Genomic DNA, 24,843 nt, shown 5'->3' with positions numbered 1-24,843 from the left:
GACCAACCTGGGACGAGAAATGATCGGCTACAGACAACCTTTACATGCCGAATTTAGGAAAATTTATCCACATCTCCAAGTTACCAGTAGCAGACCAGTATCGGATAATAATGCGAAATCACCTAATTCCAGAGACAAGACTCAATACCATTAAAGAGGAAATACAAGCGCAAACTAACAACGAACAAGACCCCGCTAACAATGAACCAGCTGAGGAGCAACCTGTAATAGAAAACGTATTAAATAACACACAGGAACTTAACACTACCGAAAACACCCAAGAGGACAATTCTGAGCTATATCACGAAGTATCTGCAGAAATGGCACGTGCGATGCTAGAATTTGAGGGAACCAACCCACTGATAAGACCCAAACTTCCAAAAGTAAACTCTTCAAAAAAACTAGGTCAAATTATGGAACTTTTAAACACCAAAATTCTTCCACCTTATCTTTTAAATATTAATAACATGCAATCTCTTCACCTTTTAGTATATAGCGCAGCAACTGCCGTTGCTAAAACCATGAAGATTAAGATAAGGATCCACAATGACTCTGCAAGAATCAAGCTCCCGATACCGTTATGGGAGACCAGACTTCAACGAAAAATTCAGAGGTTTCGAAAAGATATCGGCCAACTAACAGAATATCTGAGGGGTACACGAACAAATAGACTAAAACAGAAAGTTGATGAATTTTTTCCAGAGAAACAACATCCACACTCGGCATGAACCAGAAAATAATACAGCTCAACAATGCCTGAATACTCTAAAACAGAAACTTTCCTTATGTTCAGGGCGCCTACGAAGATACAAGACCAGTAATAATCGAAAACGTGACAATCTTCGTTTTGAAAAGGCCGAAAAACAATTTTATAGAGAGCTAACAAATTTAAGATTTTTGGGCTAAACAACTTGCAACTCAAACAACATGCAATATCAACGCAAGCTGGGTTACTGAAGAGAAACAAAATAGTAATAAATATAACCAGATGGAACATCGCCCATTCACTATTGAGGAAGTCAACCAGATTATCCATAAACTGCATAATTGGAAATCACCTGGCCCAGATGGAGTTCATAACTTTTGGCTAAAGAAACTACGGAGTGAGCATCCTAAACTCTCAGAATTAATTAACCACGTTATTCTTAACCCACAGGAAATGCCAGCATTCCTAACGCAAGGAGTAACCTATCTACTGCCTAAAGACTAGAACAACACACAAGATCCGTCTAAGTACCGACCGGTAACGTGCCTACCTACTTTGTATAAAATTATCACTTCATGTTTAACACAGCGCATTTATCAACACTGTGAGGAAAACAACATCATAGCCGCACAACAAAAATTATGCGCTAAAGGGTCTATCGGCTGTAAAGAACAACTTATTATCGACTCATGTCATCAACAACCAGGCATATCACAACAAGACAAATATTTTTACTGCCTACGTCGACTATAAGAAAGCCTTCGACTCAGTACCACACGAATGGCTTATAAACATATTAAAAGTGTATAAAGTTGATGGTAATACTTTGTCTTTTCTAGAGAGCGCTATGACAAGTTGGAGAATAACGATCCAGCTCGAAGTACAGGGTAAAAGCACAGTAAATACAAACAACATTCCAATTCGAACAGGAATCTTCCAAGGGGACTCACTGAGCCCATTATGGTTCTGCCTTGCTATGAATCCTCTTTCGAACCGTCTTAACTCTACCCACTATGGGTTTAGCATCCGAGATAATAACACCGAGATTGCAAAGTTAAATCACTTACTGTATATGGATGATTTAAAAATAATGGCTGCAACTAGGAACCAACTAAACCAAATGCTGCATATAGTAGAAGAGTTCTCCAATGACATCGGCATGCAATTTGGACTAGATAAATGCCGTACTCTCAATATAATCCGAGGAAAAATTTAGCCAGGAGAATATCAGATGCAGAATGTCCAGACCATCGAGGCCATGGGCGAATACGAAATTTACAAATACTTGGGGATGAAACAATCACAAACGATTGAACAACAAACAATGAAATGCGAACTGACTAACGAGTTTGTGAAAAGGGTAAGACAAGTTTTGAGAACCAATCTCAACCGCAAAAATATGTTTAAGGCACTTAACTCCTACGCATGTTCAGCTCTTATTTATTCTTTTGGGGTAATTAATTGGAGTAGGACAGACATAGAAAAGCTACAAAGAAAAGTGAGGACCCTACTTACTAAAACGCACAACCACCACCCTCGAAGTGCCACTGAAAGAACAATGCTTCCCCGCCACCTTGGAGGAAGAGGATTAATAGATCTGGGTAAATAACTTGAAAAACAAATCACTAACTTAAGATCCTATTTTTACAGACAAGGAGAAAATTCCACGCTGCATCGCGCAATAAATCAAATAGACGATTCCACTCCTCTACAACTTAAGAGCGAGGAAGCGCGCAGCTACAATCATACGGACCAGGAAAAACTCCGCATCTGGATGGAGAAGCCCCTTCATGGGCGGCATCCTAATGAGATCAGCCAAAATCATGTCGACACTGCTTCGTCGAACTATTGGTTGGTATCAGGCAAGATGTTTCCAGAAACCGAGGGCTTTTTACTCGCCATCCAAGATCAAGTTATACCAACAAGTATCACAAGCACACCGTCAGAGATCTGTCCGTACAAAACGACAAATGCCGGTATGGATGCCAAACATCAGAGACAATCCAGCACATAATAGGAGGATGTCAGGCCTTTGCAGCGACAGAATACAAAGAACGGCACGACTCAGTTGGGAAAATTTTACATCAAGAGTTGGCAATGAAGTTGGAACTTATTACAACAGAGAAGGTTCCGTATTATAAATATACTCCAAAACCCGTAGTGGAAAATGACCGATATAAGTTATATTGGGATCGCAGTGTACTTACCGATAACATGTAAGGCATAATAGACCAGATCTTATTTTAATAGATAAAATTTCCAGGAAAACAACTCTAATTGACGTAGCCATACCGAACCACAATAATCTGCAAGAGAAACACACTGAGAAAATCGCCAAATACAGAGATCTAGAAATTCAAATCGGAAGGAATGGAGAATGGATAATGTTCAGACCATTCCAATTGTTATATCGACAACGGGTGTAATATTGAAGAGTCTACTGGAATACCTTAAACAACTAGGAACTGGCGAACATCTATATAAGCACATGCAAAAGGCAGTACTACTGGCAACTGCTCGCAGCACCCGGAAATTTCTAGGAGATAACTCTACATTTCAGGTCACTTAAGGACACCGAAAAGGCCCCCACAGACCACAGATATATATATATATATATATATATATATATATATTCCAGGATGATGCCGACCAAGAGAGAACAGAAACAGAAAAAACTTACACCCGCCAGACCAAGCCCCATTACCAGAAGTGATAATAAATGAAGAAACACAAAATGAAGACCAGAATAAAGAACATAATGATGAAATGCATTCTAAACTTAGAATAGAGTTTAGAAGGGCAATGGCAGATTTCGAAGGCACAAACCCCTCAAAAAGACCAGCTCTTCCTAGAGTTAACTCTTACAGCAAATTGGCCATTCTTAATGCTGCCAACGTAATTATACCTAATTATACTCTTACAGTTACGATACTTGAACAGCTTTATCTGACAATCTAATATGCGGGTACCGCTGTTATTAAAACCCTGGGATTAAAAATAAACAATAACTAGCAAAGTGTTACATGGGATGCCATGGGAAAGAAGACTACAGAAAAAGATTGAAGATATTAGGAAAGACATTGGCCGGCTAAAGGAATATATCGGAGGTACAAGAACCAGAAAAGTACAAAAAAGAGTAGAGGAAATAATGCGTCAGATCCAACAACATACACAGCAGGACCCAGAAAACTGTACTCCGGAACAATGCCTAGACACCCTTAAACAAAAGCTATCTAAAGAAAACATAGAGGAGTTCTGGGGCACTCAATTAATAATACCTAGTGAATGTAATCTCGGCATTTAATGGCTGACTAAAGAACGAGCAAAGAGCCAAGCTTATAATCCAGTGGCATTTTTACCATTTTCAGTCGGCGCAGTAACTAGCGTCAAAAAAACTACATAACTAGAAAACTCCAGGCCCAGATCACGTCCAAAATTACTGGATTAAGAAGTTGTTGTCAACACATCAACAACTGAACGACCTTCTAAACAAAGTGCTTATGAATCCTTAGAATTTGGCCAATTTTTTAGCAGAAGGTACCACTTACCTCTTGTACAAAGACTGCCAAAATACTCAAGTTACATTACAGAACGTATTTACAGACATCGTGAAAATAGCATCATAGCGACTCAACAGACAGGATGTACCAGAGATGCCATGGGGTGTAAAGAACAGCTAATTATCGACTCCGTAGTTTGCAATCAGGCATTTAACAACAAGAGAAACATTTTCGCAGCATACATTGACTACCGAAAAGCTTTTAATATAGTTCCACATACATGGCTTATTAATGTACTTAAATTGTACAAAATAGATAACCACATAACTTCCTTTTTAGAATTCGCTATGGAATCTTGGCGAACATCAATAAAACTTAAGGTGCCTCATGGTAACTGCATTGAAACTAATATGATTCCTATTCGTAGGGGTATATTCCAAGGAGATTCCTTAAGTCTACTTTGGATCTGCCTTGCCATGAACCCTCTATCTAGCCAAATCAATTCAACTAGGTACGGATTTGGCCTAAAAAAGGATAATAGAGACCTAACAAAAGTACACCATCTACTTTATATGGATGAGAGGGGGAGTGACCGACATAGAGAAGCAGCTCACTCAGCAAATTAGTAACATGCGTTCCTTTTTCTTAAGATAGGCTGAAACATCACATATTCATTGTGCCGTATGTGAAGCAGACGACTCAACACCACTTAAACTATAGGAGTTTGAGCTGCCCATACACCATCGCACCGACCAAGAAAAATGCAAGCTTGGATAGGAAAACCACTACATGGAAGGCATGTTCACGAGATTCAACAAGAGTATGTCGACATAGCGGCGTCAAACTACTGGTTGACTTCGGGATAGCTTTTCCCCGAAACTGACGGTTTTCTTGTGGCTATCCAAGATCAAGTAATACCAACAAGAAATTATTTAAAGTTTGTCATAGGTGACCCGACGGTACAAAGTGACAGATGTAGGTATGGATGTGAACCAACGAAGGCTATCCAGCATGTCAGCGGTGGGTGTCAAACTTTAGCACCAACAGAATATAAAGAGCGACATGATCTAGTTGCAAAGATACAGCATTAAGAGTTCTTGAAAATGAGCAACACAAATTGTATTGGGATCGCACTGTACTTACAGATCAACGAGTCAGTAACAATAGGCCTAATCCTAATCCTAATCGATAAAATTTTTTGGAAGACAACCCTTATTGATGAAGCTAATCTCAATAATAACAACCTAAGAGCAAAACATAATGAAAAGATTGTTAAGTACAGGGATCTAGAACACCAGATATGAAGACAATGGGAAATGAGAGAAGTGCGGACAGTTCCAGTTATTGTGTCAACAACAGGAATAATACCAAAGAGCCTGATCGAAAACATGAAACTGCTCAACCTTAAGAAAAGCATCTATAAGCTATTATCTATATCTCGAATCGCCAGAAAGTACATTGGAAATGCAGATAACATCAACTAGTTTAAAAAACATATCATGTACTTTTAGTCTAAGTTTATTATTTATAAATAAAGTTAAAAAAACAAAGTCCGATAACATGGAAAAATGATTCCACCAGAGCTTCATCCTTCTGATATCTGAGATATCTGGGATAAGTGACAACAAGTAACAATTCCCCCTTCCCCAGGGGAAAATGCGATTGCTGTTTGACATGAAATCTGATAATAATAATATCATTTACGGAAGGATATGAACAAGTATAGAATAGACCATTACATAAAAAAAAACATTCACAAAGTGTGAGAGGACAGCATCATTTGTTGTATAATCCCCGAGTAAAGGTTTTTAAACTGAGTCCGATTATATTAAAAAAAAACAACTGCTCTATATGAAAAACAGGCTTCAAATCTAACGCCCTGGCGAGACGAAATGCGAAATCATGTTGCCTGCTTAAGGTTAAAATTAGTACTTCTTGTTACCAGGCATTCTATCAAATATGGAGGGGAGCCATTCCTAAGAATGCGATGAACAAACAAGCCAAAACGAAGGTCAATGCGAGATTTATATATTAGGATTTTATGTATTACATATGTAGGAGTGATGTGATCAAGCTATTGTCCTCCGCATACAAAGCTCAAGAATTTTGCGCCAGTTGAAATTTTCTCCTAAACTCTGCTTTAAGGCAGTTGTGATGTACATCACAGTGATCAAGCGTAGATAAAATGAGAGATTCGACCAATAAATATTTAATATATTGGGAAAGAGAGTATATAAACGGGTATTTAAAGAAATTTTAGTTTAGGATATACAGAGGACAATTTCTTCAAAACATGCGGTTCGAAATTAAGGTGAACATCAAAAATAATCCTGAAATTCCTAGCTTGTTCCACAAATAGAATAATTTTTCGATTTATATGAAGGCAGAAAAAATTAAAGAGATTAAATTTGGCTTTATGAGACTCAAAATTCATTCATCAGTCGAATACTTGCATTGAGCAAAAAGCCCAGGTGAAAAAGCTGCCAGTTCTCTATTCACTCAATCTCAGGCCCATATCTTCAGACCTAAATGCAAACAAAATCTTAGTATCAGCATAAAGGAGAATGGAGCCAGAGCGAACCTCTGATGGCAGATCTGACGTGTAAATAATAAAATGAACTGCATCAAGAATGAAGTCTGTCGAGCTTCATAAAGAAGTAAATCAACAATCGGATTGCAATCCATGAACTTCCACAACCTGCTTCGTACAGAGATATGCTGAAAACCACCTATAGACACGAGCAGAAAACCCAAAATAATGTAGCTTAGCCACCATCATCTCATGATTAATGAGTTCAAATACCTTGCTGTAAATACAAGACAGGAGATAAGTGATGCATCCAAGTTCTTAAAGATATCAATGGTAACCTTGCTAAGTGCTGTTGATATACTATGACAAGCCGTGAAGGTAAGATGTGTCTAGATTGAACAAAACCATTGATCATGTCCGATACCAACAACTCTAGCATTTTCTTAAGGGCCTTTAGAATGCTTATAGGTCTCAGCTCATCGAATGAGATAATCCTTGCTGCTTTGAGAAGAGATCTCCCTCTGCAATTTTTTTATGGCTGTATATTCCCCTATTTTCAAGCAAAGATTAAAAATTTTAGCCAACACGGGTGCAATAAAGTTAATGCTAAATAGCAACATGTCATACCCTATTTTGTCAATACCTTTGCATTTTGATTTCATGCCAGGGAATGATTTATAAATAGCATATTCAGATATTACTTTAAAGTTAAAAGTTTTACTAGGAGCTAAAAGAGTGTTAGAAGAGTAATAATTTTTAAGATCCATGTCAACAGGAATAGCCATATTACCTATGTTGGTAAAGTGATCACTTATAGCAGTGACATCCCTTAGATGATTCGGTATGTCAAAAAAATGCCTTAAATGAACACGGTCATATAATTTTGACCGAGTTTTTTTCGAATTATTTTTACGTCAAATAAGCTTTTTTCTCCGGCCCTATTGTAGATGAGAGATAATGCTTAAGATCTAGGTAACAATTCTTATCTGCCTGAGTAAGTGTGCGCTTGTATTTATTAAAAGCTTTATTTTTCAATTTTATAATATCTTTTATAGTATCAGTTATATAGGGTTTGCACTGTCCATGAGATCTAATTGTTTTTAAAGAAGTTAATTGGTCAAGGAGTTGAGTCAATTCGAGATTAGGCTTATCAAGGATCTCATCAATACACGCTTGTCCTAATTTTGAGTTGAAATTTCAAAGTTTATGAAACTTGGTCTTATCATGCTTGGAATATAGAGCCCAATCAACTCCATACTACGATCCACACAAATGATATCAATTTTTCTGAGTCCCGAGTCACTGTTATTACTTATTCTTTTACAGATTAGACGTCAATTCACATTTACATTACCCATCAAAATAACAATGTCATACATAGGAGACAGTGCTGACAGCACTGTCTCCTATGTATGACCTATGAAGGAGGCCTATACCCACTACCAGCAAACACCGGACTGACTTAATTTTAATAGATAACTAATAATGTTCTAAGTCAGTGGGACTATTAAAAAATGTTTATCTATTGCAAGAGAAATCACACGCCTCATAAGCACACAATCCGCCACCTCTTGTCAAGTGATCATTACGAAATAGTTGATAACCGGGAATACTAGTCATATAATCAGGGTAGTGGTCACTTAGCCAGGTCTCAGTTAAAACAAACGAGTGATATTTTTCATTAATTACTAGCTCTTTTATATCACTAAAAGAAGGAATTAGAGATCTTATGTTAACATATGAAATGTAAAAATCTTGTAAATTATATCTGCTGACTGATGTTTCATTATTTTGTTTTGAGATGTTTAATGGTTAACATTTTAGGTTGAAGATACCGAAAGACGAAAAGGAATAACAGAAGGAGGTGGGCATATATTAGTGTTGAGTTCAGAAGGAAGATCTGCAACTATTTCATTATACGAGGTCTGGCTATTAAATAACGAGACTACTTGTCTAGAGGGCGCCCTAGACGGGTGGGAAAAAAAAATGTAGTGCGTTGGGTATTTAGATATCTTGTCTATGCACATACCAAAACACGTTTTCGTCACTATTAAAGTATTCGTGCAGTAGCGTTTGAAACGAACGTTTTTTTTTCTCGTGTCGAAAACCATGTGTGACGAAAAACATGAGCAACGCATCAATCTTAAATTTCTCGGTAAATTGAAAAAAACTCTGACTGAGTTCTATAAATTGTTGCAAGAGGCCTATGGGGAAAATTATCTCTCTCGTGCGCGTGTTTTTGAGTGGTATAAGCGCTTTAGTGAGGGCCGAGAGAGCACTGAAGATGACCACCGCTCAGGTCGCCCTGTCACTGTTTCAACTCCGGAAACAGTGACCAAAATCAACCAAATTGTGCGTGCAGATCGTCGAATGAGCACCCGGATGATTGCCGAGGCTGTAAACGCCGATAAAGAAACGGTTAGAAAAATATTACACGGGGAATTACACATGACAAAAGTCTGTGCGAAGTTGGTGCCAAAAAACCTGACTCCTGACCAAAAGCTCTTGAAACTTGACTGATGAAAAACATTATTAAATGCAACGAAACGTGGATTTTTCCAAAGCGTTGGGTTCCAGAGAGTCAGACTGTCAACCAGACTTACTATTTGTCAGTTTTGGGAACACTGCGAAAACGAGTTCGTAAGAAACGGCCGAGTTGTGGAAAAACAACTCGTGGATTTTGCAGCAGGACAACGCACCTGCCCATAACGCGCTATCTGTGAAGCAGTATTTGGCCGCACTCCAGTGCTCGAACACGCGCCCTATTCGTCAGATTTGGCTCCGTGCGACTATTTTTTGTTTCCGAAGATAAAATCTGCTTTGAAAGGGACCCGATTTGAGTCGATGGAAGCGGTAAAGCAAAAATCGGCAGAGCTCCTAAAGGCCCTCACCAAAGAAGACTTCCAGCACTGCTTCGATCAATGGAAAAAACGTATGGAAAGATGTGTGGCGAGGGGAGGGGAGTATATTGAAGGAGAGCACTCGAATGTATAATAATTTTTATAATAAAACCCTTTTTCGTAACCAGTCTCGTTATTTAATAGCTAGACCTCGTAATTATTTATAGAACCTAGTAGAAATTTCAGAGCTGAAACTAATCACTCCTTGAGATCTATCTCTGAAGCTATCCTCTACCTGAAAGTCGGCTTTGGTTGTGTCAATAAATATAAAATTCTTCTGACTAGTATTGTTATCTATTATTCTATTTATCTAAATCTAAATCTTTATATCAAATTTTCCTAGGAGTATATTTGTTAATATCGTTTGTAATATTGTTGGGCTTAACAATCAGAAAATAAAAGTCCAATCTTATTAAATTGGCACAGAAAATTAAAATATCATATAGGGTTAGTTTTTTTATTAAACAGCACAATCCTTCCGTGACATATTTACTAGTTGCATATGGCTTAGGATTAATTTGAAAATCAAACATATTACACTTAAAATTATTGGTAACATTATTCTTAAACCTATAAACTGTTCAACCAAAATTATAATTTGTTTCTTAAGTGTACTATTGGCAAGATCTACGTCACCTTTTGCCTCACTTAATTCATAGAATAAACTTTTACTGGGATGACCCGTACAGTGGTACGTATGTACTCATGGAGATTCTTATCGGAGGCGTGGGAACTTAGGTTTAGTTTAGGCTAGCAAAACAACTTTCTGTATCAGCAGCATACATGTGGGTCGAGACTTTGAGAAAACTTTTTTCATGTGGGATTTTAGCTTACTTTTTAACAAATCGATCTAATCTGAGCGAATCTAATCTCAGATTTTAGTAGACGGCTGATAAAAACCATTTTACCCAACTTATTCAGATCTGCAATGTCCTTGTTGAAATATATAATTTTTTATCCATGAAGTTGTTTTGATGTTGCAAGTCACATAAGCTTTGTCGTAGATCAGACTCATAGTTCCATAGTTTAGGATTATGTGTTAGAATTGATGGCTTTTTGTTGGTCGAGATTAAATTGTTTTTTATTATTTTTTATAATTTTTTTATGCTCCACGGGTAGTTCACCAAATACGTCATCCCACACTGTGAGGATGTTACTGACTTAATTGTTAATATCTCAATTAAATGTAAGAAATTTCTTTGACAAAGGTGTAATTTATGTTTCAATACGCCTTGATAATTTCATTCTGACATAGACCATCCAAGTGATACACTTCACTTTTTTGCCCCAAAATCAGAAAGAGGCTCGACTTGTGGAGCGAAAACCAAAGTTTCGTGTAAAAAACTAATAAATATTAGTCCCTATATGTTTTTTCAATATAAATCGTTTAACATGGAAATAGGATTGAATAATTTTTTATTCATGCATAAAAATATCGTTTCCAAGCCGACTATTGTCAAGAAAGTGTATAAATCCACCTTGTAAACATGGAACTTGTTATTCTGTTCAGGCCTTCTTTCCTGTAGAATTCTACTTTGCATATACTAACAACCATAAAATCATTTCATACATACATAAATTTAAATATCTATATTATCGCGCGTCTTCCTAATCCCTATTCTGATTTATCAAAGTTATTATTATTACATTCGAGTACAAGAAAGGCCTTGAATCTTAAGGAAAAAAAAATTATATTCCTGTATTACAGGGTCTTTGTTACTTAAAAACACCTATTTTCTAAAATTCATTAAAATTATATTCTCATAAAAGATAATACCTGCTTAAATTGCAAACCAAACACACTTGAAGGAAAAACTTTTGGTCAAGATAAGAATCCATAAGAAAAAAAATAATAGATGGTTATTATTTGATTGCATTGTGATACAACAAACGATACTATACAGCTTGTCTTAGACCGGTGCTAGGTACTGAGAAAATCAAACTGATTAACATAGGTTAAAGAGCATCTTAGAACAGCAGAAAGCATCCTAAGGACAATTTCTGGAAAGATTACGTGTTAGTTTAATTTGGAAGGACCAGAAGATAATATTGGAGTGACTACGTAGTAAAATGGATCCAAGCAGATTGACCAGTAGAAAAACCTCCGAAAAGGTGAACAAGGAGTGGAGCTGAAATTCTAGATCTTAAAATAATCATTTGGTTTAAGACAGTAATAAACATACCTTAAGCTCTCCTTAAAAAATAGAAAGAAGATTATTATTGTAATACGGAGCTAATCACGAAGTTTCACTTCTGAGATGGACTCAACAGTTAAAGATTTAAATCTAATTAAGTGGTATAACAATTTTCAGATACGTCAAAAGCATAAAGACTCCTAAATAATATCATATAATCAATTTTATTAATGGCCTTCGAGAAGCCAAACCCCACCGTTCAAAACCTCGCTGAGAATTTGCGTAAAGTAGGCAAGATGGTCGTCGAACAACCTCTCAAAAAAACTATGTTGATCTGGCATTAACAGAGCTTCAGTCTCATTTCTCTTATATTTTTGAAAAGCCACATATTGGAAATACTGTCTATAATTTTAAATACCTTCGGTATTTCCCTTTTTAAAATTGAGGATAGATCCCCGAATGATTACATATTTTATCAAAGGCTACATCAAGATATCAGGACTCGTGGATATTTTTGACTTCAGCTTCTTAATGATTTTGATCACATCTTTTACGGTGAATAACTATTAAGTATTTCCGGATTTAAATGAACAGTATGGTTCATCCAACACCTCTATTCTCAAAATATTCCCCAGATACGGATACAATGGCGTGCTAAATAACAAAAGGACTTTGAATCAGATAAGACAGTATTATAAGACATCTACAAGAAAAATGCTTAAAATAAGCAACCTTAATCTCTGATCTGCCTTTGACCTTATCTTATATGATATATAATGAAAATACCGAATAATATGTATGGATTGCTGTAATTAATATTGCAGGGTAACGTGAAAGATAAGTGAGGACCAACAAAAAAGAAGATTAACATCTTCTTTGTTAGAGAATCATACATTAATATTTTCTTGTGGTACCAATTTGTAAATATATTCATTTAATTTTTGGTACTTTTAATTAAGATTCATAAAACGTCTTATTGGCACCTTAAAGACAATAAGACATAAAATTGACTGCCGATATTCCTATAGTTTTAATCAATATAATGGGTTTGATATCCTTAAACCTGATAACGTATTCGTATTGAATAGTCGGACGTAATTTAAATTTATCAATATGAGAAATGGAGCCTTTATTTGTTCTATATGTAAATTATAATGTTTGGATATATATGTAAAGTAATTATCTGAAGGTCTTTATAAATTTATTCAAATTCTTTGTATATCGAAAATTTTAGTCTACATTTTACAAATTGAAAGATTACCATCCTGAGAATATCTATCGCCTATTTAAAAAAATAACTCCAGATTCCCATAATTGGAATTGCCGATCCAAAAGTTAGATAATCAGATTTAAATCTTTTATTAATTCAATCTACATCTCCATGCGTCAAATAAATTCTTGGATAATTAATAAGGTTTACCGCTTATTAATAGGGACCCCATTTATTAAGTGGGATAAATTTCTATGCGCCCAACATAAAGCGGAACTTAATATGCCTCATTAAGTATAATCGAGAAGCGGATTTTTTAATAAGAAAGTAATGGGAATAACTTAAGCTTGGTATTATTAATTGATTTTTAAATGAAAATTCTAGTACGTGTATTCAGAAACGTATTTCGTAAAAGTAAATTGCATGAACAATTAAAGTATAACTTAAATCACATTTAGAAACTTTCATTTTTCAGTAATTCAAAATGGTAATTTTGATGTTTTGCGACAGAGATTTCAAGAAAATTAAATAAAATATAGTTTTTTTCTTTTCGCCGTTTATGTAGTGCGCACAATGTTCTCCATCCAATAGCTCAACAATAAACGATAAGTTTAATGTACGCCTCTGTCAAAATCCCCAAATCCAAGCAAAGCCTACTCACTAGGAGAGCATAAGAAATCTTCCAAGCTGTTGCTGAAAAAAAATTAGCTATTTTAAAATTCAGACAGGAAATCTTAAATCGGATTCTCCAACACAGTCCTCTAAGTCTACAGTAACAGGATAAGCTTCAAGCTCGTACTAGAGTGCATAAAGTTCCTAGATGAATTGGTTAAGGAGGGCTGGGGTGTACAGCTTGCCTCATGCCTGGCTATCCGGGTAACACAGCTGGTGATAAAGCAAACACCAGAAATCTGCCAACGGACTCCGAACCCAGAATCAGCATATCAAAACCTGTATATGGGGACTCTTTGGTGATGCAAAGCATCTGACACTAGATAGGCTACATATTTGGGCCTTCTGCTTAGCTCATCCAATAAAACAAACTGCGCCTTCACAGATGCGAAATTCGGCTAATGACTTTTCTTCTAAAGGAATACTGGCTCTTATAAGATACCATCTCTACACCCTAGCTTAACGAAAAACCTCGAGTGTGGTTGTTAAGGGTAGGAGTAAGAAGTCGTAGACTACGCTATCGTCCACGTGCAATATGTTCAGATATCTGTGCAATCTTTACAGTTGGCCCAGCAACTTCTATTGGCGTTTGGTAATCGGGTCATCAAGTACAACAGTCTTTAGCTGTAGGTATTATCTAGCTGTAATCTAATCCCGATTAGCTTCGATCTATCTCTTAATTTTATGCTTTATTTATGCCAATCTGCCATGGATTTCATAAGATTGCTTTATTTGATACAAGGAGAGAACGTTGGCGTATGCTCTGAAGTAGCGGCAGTCCTGAAAAATGCTAATAGAATTCGTCATTCAAGCAGACCTTTTCCTGTATGTTTACAAAACCGTTTTGAAGAATCTTCTGCCAATTTGACCATGGACCAGAGTAGTAAATTGGGACGTTTTGTTAAAGAAAGTCTAGACGTGTTATAACTTGGGAAGTACTCACACCAAGATTTCGAGAGCTATACCAGGTGAAGTTTCCTGAATGCTTCAAGAAATGAGGACACTTAGGGTGATAGAACCAGACTCCTTGGACATCTCCAGTGGTACTAGTGAAGAAAAAGGACAAATGTACCAAATTTTGTGTAGACTATATTAGCGACTAGATGACATTACCAAGAAAGACCGTTATTCCCTACCAAAAATTGACCACACCTTGGACACGCTATAAGGGTCATAATATCAGTTCACAATCACGCCCTAGATCTGAATAGTGGAAACTGGTAGGTAAAGATGCATCCAGAAGATAGGACCAAATTTTTAACTGGAATAGAACTTTGGCAGCTTACAGTCATGTTCCTTAGACTCTGTAATGCTCCAGCCACCTTTGAAAGACTTATGAAAACTGTATTACGTGTAATGACTTGGGAATCATGCTTGATTTATTTGGAGATCATCATACTGGGAGGAACATTTGAAGATCATTAAGAATATTCAAGACGAATTTGCTGCGAGAGGCCAACCTGAAACCAAATGTTATACCAGAAAATGATGTCAAAACCGAACCAATAACTAAAAGCAATCGAAAATTTGTCACGACCCAGTAAAGAAGCTTTCTGGGCCTTGGTACTTAATACAGAAGATTTTTAAGAAATTGCGCTAACCTTGCAAAACCTCTACCTAAGCTCACGGAGGATGAAATGGTATTTAGTTGATCTTTTAGTTGTTTTATCCAAAAGACCTTGCATTGAAACGTGTCAACATTGTCTTAAAAAGGCATTGAAACAACATACAGAGATATTTGCTGGTCAATATATTGACCTGAACAATCCTGAAGAGTGGAACACAGCTAGTTTAGTCCAGGATGAGTCTGATGACCCAGTATTTGGCCTTATTTATGAACTGAAGTCTCGATCAATTTTATAGTCAGAATGGAAAGATATTTGTGACAAATCTCCAGAACTAAAAGCTTACTAATCTCAATGGAAATCGTTGGTTATATAAGATGAATTGTTAAAAAGATTCTGAAAGAGCGTAGATAGAAAAGACATATATGACAGTCCTTCCTCGAAAACGGATTTCCGAAGTTTTTAAAACTGTCTATAGTGCTGTTGATGGAGGAAATTTTGGAATTGGTAAGACCTTCACAAAATTGAGAAGAAGTTTTATTGGATGAATAATTATACAGATGTTGAATGCTTGTGCCGACAGTGCGAGCAATATTCGTAAAGCAAGGGCTTAAGAACCTAGGCCAGAAGAAAAATGATGCAGTATTTTGTTGGTGCAGTATCTCCAAAAACCGATATGCTCTTGTTGCTATCGACTACTTTAGTAAGTGGCCCCAGGCTTATCCCATTCCAAACCAAGACGCAACCACTGAATCTGAAGTGCCATTTCAGAACTGGATATACCAATTTAGTGTCTCCAGAGAGATATATTAAGACCAAGGAAGGAACTTTGGGTCACAAGTATGCCAGTTGCTGGAAATCAATAAGGCTCGCACAAACCCCCTACACACTCAGTCTGATGGAATGGTTGTAAATCTTTCAGCCATTGCACTTCTGAAACCTATTTGAGAATTGTGACAAACTTTAAGCAAGTCAACTGGGATATGTGTATCATTCTTATTGGCATATGATTCTTCTATTCATGAATCTACTAGAAAAACCCGGCAAAAGTTGTCTTCGGCTATGAACTTCGCCTACCTTTGGATATGGGAGAGCCGACAAAGCTGAAACTCTTGAGGCCCACGTCGACGGTCTGCAAGAGCCTAAAAAGTAACAAAATAAATTATGATATAAAGGCGAATTCTACCGGTTTTAATCCTGGGGACCGAGTCCAAGGAGAACGAAGAGCAAGTCACCAAAGCTCCAGAAGGATTGGGAAGGTCCATTTCATCTGGTCTGTGTGCATCACTGTTGATTGATCGGGACGATCAAACTTGAGAGGGGAACAGTTGGGAAACAGCGGGAAAAGTTGATTAGTTATATTTATTTAGGGTTCTATTTACGTACTATGTATTTACGTAATAAACATCATACAACGGTATACGGTATTGCGCAATTAAAAAAAAACACAAATATTATTCGTATAAATTCGAAAAACATCAAGAGCTGCAGGAAGGAGATGAAGAGCAAAGAATGGCATTTTGTTTTGAAATGATGGAAAGAGCAAATAATGATAGGAATTTTTTAAGAAATATTTGTTTTACTGATGAATGTACCGGGTGGCCAACTAAGAATGGACGTCGGCGATCACAGGCCCTAATAGTCGTAGCGCCTTGAAAAAAACAATTTTTGCAATAAAAGTGGCCAAAAAAAAATGCTGGAAATTATTTTGAAGTTCATTGGTCAACCGCTAGAGGACCCCACAGCTTCTTTAAATCTTAAAATTGCATTTTTGCCAAAAAACCTCCAATAACGTACACCTCAAAATATTAGATTAATATTCTAGGAAGATTTCCTCACAAAAAAGTTTTTACAAAAATTTCTGTCAGTTGTCAAATAAAGTGGTGGGGGGCGTTTTTAGCTTGAATAAAGAAAACAGCTGAAAATCAGCTATGACTGGACCGATTTTTTTTAAACATATTTTTTTAAGTCTATTGTTGCCTTATTTTTTCAACCAAAAAAAAAAATTCAAATTACTTTTCCTAAAATCCGCTAGAGGGCGTTGACTTGTGACTAACCCTTTCTGACGGATTATTTCAAAAAACTCAAATGCAACTATATATATTTTTTTACGTCATTAAAAGCGGGGAAGAGAACCAAAGAAACTGGTGAAAACGGCACTTCGATATCACTTGTTAAACTAAACTTATTAACAAAATAGTGTCCATTCGAAAATAAAAGTGATAAAAATGGCCATAAATTACTATTTGCTTAGAGAAGCTGAATAAACTCATATTAACTAAGTATTTTTAAAAAGAAATAAACTCAGTAGTGTTTTAGAAAATCCGAGATATAGAATTGATCGTTATACGTTTATTTATACAGGGTGTTAACTAAATAAAGTTGACCAAATTGGCCTATTTTGGGAAAACTGTGCATACAGTTTATAGTTGTTCTATAGGAAAGTTTTGAAAATTTGGCACCATACCATACCATAGAAAAATTAATTAAAGATACAACAATAAAATAATTTGATATTTGTAACAATTTTGATAATACCGGATGTAGATGAAAACTTGCTTATTTTAAATAGAATACTCTATAATATATTATTTGATATTTAAATTCTACATACAATGTTAAGAAATCTTAGGTGGTACAATAAATAATATGTTATACACATAATTTATTTAGTGCCTCCCCAAAAGTTCAAAATGCATTCCATCATTTTCTATGCACTGAAACATCTTTTGTTCGGTAGACAAAACTGCAGTCTCTACCTCAGCAAATGAGAGAGTCTGCATGCAATCCCTAATCCGGCCAATCATATTTTGTCGCGTCGTAGGTCTTGTTGCAAAAACAATTTCTTTAACTCGACCCCGTAAATAAAAATCCAGGCACGTTAGGTCTGGTGATCTAGTCGGCCATGTAAAGGTACCGCCCCGTCCTATCCATCTACCAGGGTAAGAGTCGCACATTTCGGGCGAAATGTGCTGGACAGCCACCGTGCTGGAACATGACTCGTTGGCGAATTTCAAGTGGCACATCCTCTAATAAAATTGGCAATTCCTCCTTTAAAAACTGCAAATAATTTGCACCATTTAGTGCGTTGTTAAAAAAAAATGGCCGATAATTCGACCTCCTAATATTCCTGCCCAACAATTTAAAGACCAACGGCCTTGATGCTGGACTTCTCGCATCCAGTGCGGATTCGTTGGTGACCAGTAATGAATATTGTGGAGATTCACGCCTCCATTGCTGTGAAATGTAGCCTCATCTGTCCACAATATGTTTGAAGGCACCTGAGGAACCTCTGCAATCATACCCAAAAGCCAGTGACAATAATAATAATAATAATAATAATAATAATATGTCTTTATTAAAAAAAAGCAATATTAATCTTACAATATTACTTAATACTACATTGCTTAATAATATTACTTAATGCCAAGAAGGCGAAGATTAGCTACTCTTTAACTCTTAACCTTCCTAACATTCACAGTTTAAATGGAGAAAACGAGAAAAAAAAACAAAAAAAGAAACAAGTATATATAAAGTATTTATCTTCTAGAACACTAGACTATATTTTGGATTGATTTAAAAACAAAAGTTTATATTTCCTATACACATTTAACGAAGTATTAAATATTGGTTTATAAGTATTAAAGAACTTAACGGCATTATAAGTAAAAGATCGCTCGAACAGAGCCGTGGAATGGTGCGGCATGGTCAAGATATTGTATCTAATATTTCGAGTGTGAACCTGGTTTCTTGGTATTAACTTTTCAAAAAGATATTCAGGTCTTTGACTAACATATAATCGATAAAGAAAAGTAGAAGTGAAGAATTTGAATAGGTAAGGTAGCCTTAATCATCTCAACTGAAATATAGAGTCTGATACATGATCAAACTTTCCGAGGTTAAAAATAAATCTACAGCAAATATTCTGCACTCTGCAAATGGTCTAGCCTTCGGTCAAAATCTTGTGCACTTAATTCTTGATGCAGGACTAAATGATATGGATGAAACCTGGAACAAGATGATGACTGCTGATTCAACAGAATAGACCAATCTGGTGCTTTTCGTGTAAAAATTAATTAATTTTACATTTAAAGCATCATCATCAAAAAATGAAGCCTCCTTAGGAAAATTAAGTCTAGTCGCGTATAGTGAAGATTAATATCCAAAAGATCGCTTACCTGTACTCCTTAAGAATATTCTGAAGAGTAGTTCGATTTACTCCCAGGTCGTGCGCTAGTGTTCTAGTGAGGATTAAACTCGACGCAGGCTAAAACATTTATTATGTTGTCTTCGGTGCGTCCCCTGCGTTGTCTCCGAAACACGGGCAGCCGAACGTTTCCAGTCGTTCGCAAACGATGAATGATCCGAAGAAAAACTTTTGCAGTAGGATGGCGTCTATCAGGATACTGATGCGCATACACCCTTGCAGCAACTGTGGCATTTCTCATATATTCAAAATAAGTACCTATTATGTCAAACGCCTCTTCATTTGTGTAAAGCATTATTAAACAAAGCAATACGAAAAACAGAGATAAAAAGTTAAGGAACAAAACACAAAAAACTGGAACAAAACAGGAAAAACTGGAACGATACGAACAACTGGCACAACACGAAAAACTGGAACAACACGGAAAACTGGAAAAACAAAGTTCACAATATGGCGAACTAACAAGAAAACTATTGGATGTTATTAGCGACTTAAAAACGCTTTAACAATCGCAAGAGGAGGCGCTAAAATGACATTTAACTGAAATATTTACAACTCAACTTTCCTATGCTTGAGTTTGTTTGTTTAAAAAAATACTTATATAAAAGGAGTTTATTCGGTTTGTCAAAGCAAATAGGAGTTTATCGCCATTTTTGTAATTTTTATTTTCGAATGGACACTTTTTTTTTATAACTTTTGTTTAAGAAATGATATCTTAGTGCCGTTTTCATCAGTTTCTTTAGTTTTCTTCCCCGCTTTTAATGACGTAAAAAAATATATATAGTTGCATTTGAGTTTTTTGAAATAATCCGTCAGAAAGGGTTAGTCACAAATCAACGCCCTCTATCGGATTTTAGGAAAAGTAATTTAAAATTTTTTTTTGGTTGAAAAAATAAGGCAACAATAGACTTAAAAAAAATTGGTCCAGTCATAGCTGATTTTTAGCTGTTTTCTTTATTCAAGCTAAAAACGCCCCCCACCACTTTATTTGACAACTGACAGAAATTTTTGTAGAAACTTTTTGGTGAGGAAATCTTCCTAGAATATTAATATAATATTTTGAGGTGTACGTTATTGGAGGTTTTTTGGCAAAAATGCAATTTTAAGATTTAAAGAAGCTGTGGCGCCCTCTAGCGGTTGACCAATGAACTTCAAAATAATTTCCAGCATTTTTTCTTGGCCACTTTTATCACAAATTTTTTTTTTTTTCAAGGCGCTATGACTATTAGCGCCTGAGATATCGCCGACGTCCATTCTTAGTTGGCCACCCGGTACATTTACCCTCAACAATGAACCAAATGTTCAGAATTGCTGGTATTGGAGCCAAGAAAATGAACATCGCTTTGTTCATACTCGGACACAATATCCTCAAAAAACAAATGTATTCGTGGGAATTATCGGACACCATATCATTGGACCCTCTCTTATGGACTATAACCTAACAGCTGAAACCTATTTGGACTTATTTCAAAATCAAATTGGACCCGCCTTGGAAGAAGTTGTCAGGAACATCAAATGATCTGGTACCAAATGGATGGTTGCCCGGCCCATAATGCCCGTATGGTTAGAGAGTGCTTGGAAAATGCTTTTAACGGCAATATTATTGGTCCACGGTATCGGATACTTTGGCCAGCCAGGTCACCTGATCTTTCACCGAATGACTTCTTTTTGTGGGGTCATTTAACCATTAAACCAGTTACAAAACGCTATTTCGTTAGAATGTAATAAAATTTCCCAATATCAACTTAGTAACGTTAGAAATGAATTTTATGATCGTTTAGGATATTGTTTAGCTGTTAATGGGGGGTTGTTTGTACATTTGATTAATTGATGTTTTTATGTAATTCTCAATTATTTTCAAAAAAGTTATTGTATTTTATTTTATTTTCTTTTATTTTTCCACACTTAGTAAAATAGTTCTGTTCTCTCTTTTTTCGGATCTATTTTCGATCTTTTGAGTTAAACATTTACAATTATTTATTGTAATGTCTTTGGACTCGAATTTACTAACAATAGGTTTAATGGTTGAAATGGACCAGATAGGCTTGATAGGAAAATAAATTGAAAATATTTCAGATACTGCTATTGGTTTAATTAAATTCTAAGTATTGTTAACGTGTCTTACTTTGAGTGTATGTTTGTGAGATTAATAAAACGAAAAAAAAACATTTCTTGTATTCGGCTATACATCAGATTTGACAAAGCCTTATAACAAATTGTTTGCTGGTGGTCTGGAGTCTGGTTTTACCTGAATCGAAAATTTGCTAATTTTGCAAATACATTTAATTGAATAATTCAAGATTCGCCTATTAAAATTTTTTGAAACTTTGCACAAAGGTTTGTCTGATTGGTCTCTTCAAAAAGTTATCTTAAATTTTTTCTGTAAAATTTACAGGAAAGCCAATTATGATGGTGCTCGGCGACGCACCACCCAGTATATTATTTATTATGTATAAAGTCTTTTATGTTAGATTGTAGTGTTTAATTTTACTTGTTGTGTTTTATTTAATTTTTTGTTTTATATTGAAAATAAAAACAATTAAAAAATTTACTTCAAAAAATTTAATGTGTTAAGAAAAAATTTCCTGAGTCCATTAATATAGGTGTACAAAATTAATTGCTTTTATTCTTGGTTATAAAAATAAAAAAAACAGGTAAGTAGAAAGTAAAAAGTTAAAATATCCAATATTTTTTTAATTAATAGTGTGCGCCATTGAAAATGCCTCGAGACCAAGTTCGAAATGGGTTTTTTACAGTATTTATGGCCTTCTTCCCCCTTTCGTCGCGGTTACAGTTACCACAGATGAATAGTAGTTACAATTACAAAATTTCAACTAATTTAACCGGACTAATAACACCAAAAATGTGCTGAATGAGATTAAGCAGATAGCATGAAACATTTCCGCCAGATAAAGACATCTTGCATTCTTGGATGCTGATTTTTTTGCAACTTTAATGTATTTTAGATTTTAGTTAGTAGGTACTTGTTGAGATTGACGGTAGTTTCGTCTTTAATTTTTTTTTAGATAATGAAGCACAACGCAGCTATTTTGTTTTTTGGTTTTATAGCCGTTGCTAAAGGATCAAACTTAAGCAATGATACCAATCATGTTCCACTACGTCCCGGTAAGTTTGCTTTTTTTTAAATTTTTATGCGTTGTAATTAAACTAGTTTATTATAATTTCTTATTCCAATTAAAAGTTAAAATTGATTAAAAAGTTGATAAAAATATCCAGAAATAATTCTTTTGGCAATTAATTTAAATTTTGACAGCATATTATTTAATTGTGTGCGGTTCCATTTAAAGTTCTAGCCTATAAGTAGTATAAAAATAAAATATTAAAAAAGTGCAAATTTGGCATGCCATAAAGCATGCCATATTCCAAGTATTCGAATATAAAGCCATTGTTAGTGAAATAAATACGTTTTAAAATTATGAAAATGAATGTCTTAATCCTAATACACATTTAATGCCTTAGATGTGAAAAATGTTTTCCGTTCATTTGTAGGAATTAGGAAACTCTCCATATCTTATCTAGATATAGATCACTGGGGTCTTGTCGACTTTAAGTATTTCCAATTTTACAATATTTTAATTTTGGTTATACAGGGTGTCCGGAAGCTAGATGCAATCCTTTAAGGGGGTGATAGTTGACTTAATTTCAAACATTTTAAGCTAAATATGTGTAGGTCAAAATTTGTATAAATTTTTATGGCAATTTTTGCATTTTTTTTCAAGAAATACCAAAATTTCACACTTAAACGGTAATAGAGCGCAAGTTACACTTAGTATCGGAGTTTCAAAGTTTATTTTGTTTTGTCTAATGTGTATTAATAAAAATACGATCAATTCCAAACTTCTGTGTAAACTTATAGAAAAAATAAAGAAATTGAAACGTAAAAAATAAATATGGAGTTAAAATAAAAATGCTTTGTTTTATGTTTAAATAATTGTTATGAAAATGCTTTCGTCGTTCAAACCTCTCTAAAAATATGCCTAGCTTCTGCCCTTTATTTTAAGATATCACTCATGCCGATGCCTGGCCAATTCTCAGAGTTATGGCCTCTTTTGTGCGACAGGTCATGTAAACAAAACTTATTAGACTGAGACCTCTCATAAGCCTACTAAGCATTAGAGCCCCGATTGTGGGGTTATTTTAGGTTTAAATGTTAAATAAAACACAATTTTGTTTAAACTATTTATTGTTCATATTCAAAATGCAATCCATTATTTCTAATACAGCCCTTTTTGTTACTTCGGTGGTGGTTACTCTTATGGTCATATCTTCTTTCATCCTGTCAAATGCTTCATTTATTTTGCGAATCAACTCTTCTCTTGTTCTTATTTCGGTGGTGTATACAAGTTCCTTTCCTCGGCCCCATATGAAAAAATCCAACGGAGTTAGGTCAGGCGATCGAGGAGGCCAAGGAAAGGTTCCGCCTCTACCGATCCAACCGTCCGGAAATCAGTCGTCTAAGTAATTCCTGACAGCCAAGGACCAATGCGCTGGACAACCATCTTGCTGAAAGATTATTGGTCTTTCTCGTTCCAATAATTCAGCTTCGTCTAGAAGAACGGGGATATCATTTTGTAGAAAATCTAAATAGTTGGCACCATTTAAATTCTCTGGTAGAAAATGTGGCCCAATAATAGTCCTGCCTATTATTCCGACCCACACATTGACCGAAAATCTGTTCTGAAATGATTTTTGTTTTTTCCAGCGCGGATTTGCATCTTTGGCAGCCCATTCGTGGAGGTTGTGGAAGTTGGTAATACCTTCCCTGGAAAAATTGGACTCGTCTGTCCACAAGATACTTCTTAAGAATAACCGGTCCTCGATGTCCATGTTCAATAAAAAGCGGCAGAACTGAATTCGTCTTGCAGGGTCTTCTTCTTGTAAGCCCTGCACCCCCGTACCATGGAAGGGATACTGTCCATCTTTCTTCATGGTCGTCAACACCTTCCATCTAAAAAGGCCAAGGTCTTCAGCTACTTTTCTGACGCTTGCATTAGGGCCTGCGGTAAAAGCTTCCAGTATTTGCTCCTTAATCTCTACATTATTATGGCCAGGGTTGACTCCACGTGCCGGATTATTTCCAATGCCAACTTCAGTAAGACGGCGAAAGGTGTTTTGAAACACCCTGAAGTTTGGTAACCTCTGATCTGGATAACGTTCCTGGTACAAGCGTCGGGCCAAAGCTCCATTACCGTTAGCGCGTCCATTATGTGAAGACAATGTCAGCGTACTCTTGGTTGGTAAATTCCATTTTACAATACTGTTTAATAAAACGGGCAGAAACTCGATTTAAAAAACAGTGGATGCAGTCAGTACGAAGTTGATAATCTTACAAAATTAGAGGCGAGAGTGAAACTAAACACAAGAGTCACACTTTTTTATTTATTAAGCGAGTACCTA

At 35.7% G+C, this 24,843-nt stretch overlaps 2 protein-coding genes across 2 annotated transcripts in view; one reads left to right on the top strand and one right to left on the bottom strand.

Moving 5' to 3' along the window:
- The window catches only part of LOC126748327 (uncharacterized), a 410,960-nt gene that overhangs the window by 167,561 nt on the left and 218,556 nt on the right, over nt 1-24,843 (bottom strand). The window lies entirely within an intron of this gene.
- Nucleotides 22,390-24,843, top strand: part of LOC126748326 (prion-like-(Q/N-rich) domain-bearing protein 25) — a 57,143-nt gene continuing 54,689 nt past the window's right edge. Inside the window, exon 1 of the mRNA XM_050457476.1 lies at nt 22,390-22,551. Coding sequence (XP_050313433.1) covers nt 22,455-22,551 — 97 coding nt within the window. The 5' untranslated portion in view covers nt 22,390-22,454. The remainder of the gene's footprint in view (nt 22,552-24,843) is intronic.

This window comes from Anthonomus grandis, chromosome 22 (assembly GCF_022605725.1).
Source record: "Anthonomus grandis grandis chromosome 22, icAntGran1.3, whole genome shotgun sequence".
NCBI classification, from domain to species: Eukaryota; Metazoa; Arthropoda; class Insecta; order Coleoptera; family Curculionidae; genus Anthonomus; species Anthonomus grandis.
This window is presented reverse-complemented; position numbering and strand designations above follow the sequence as displayed.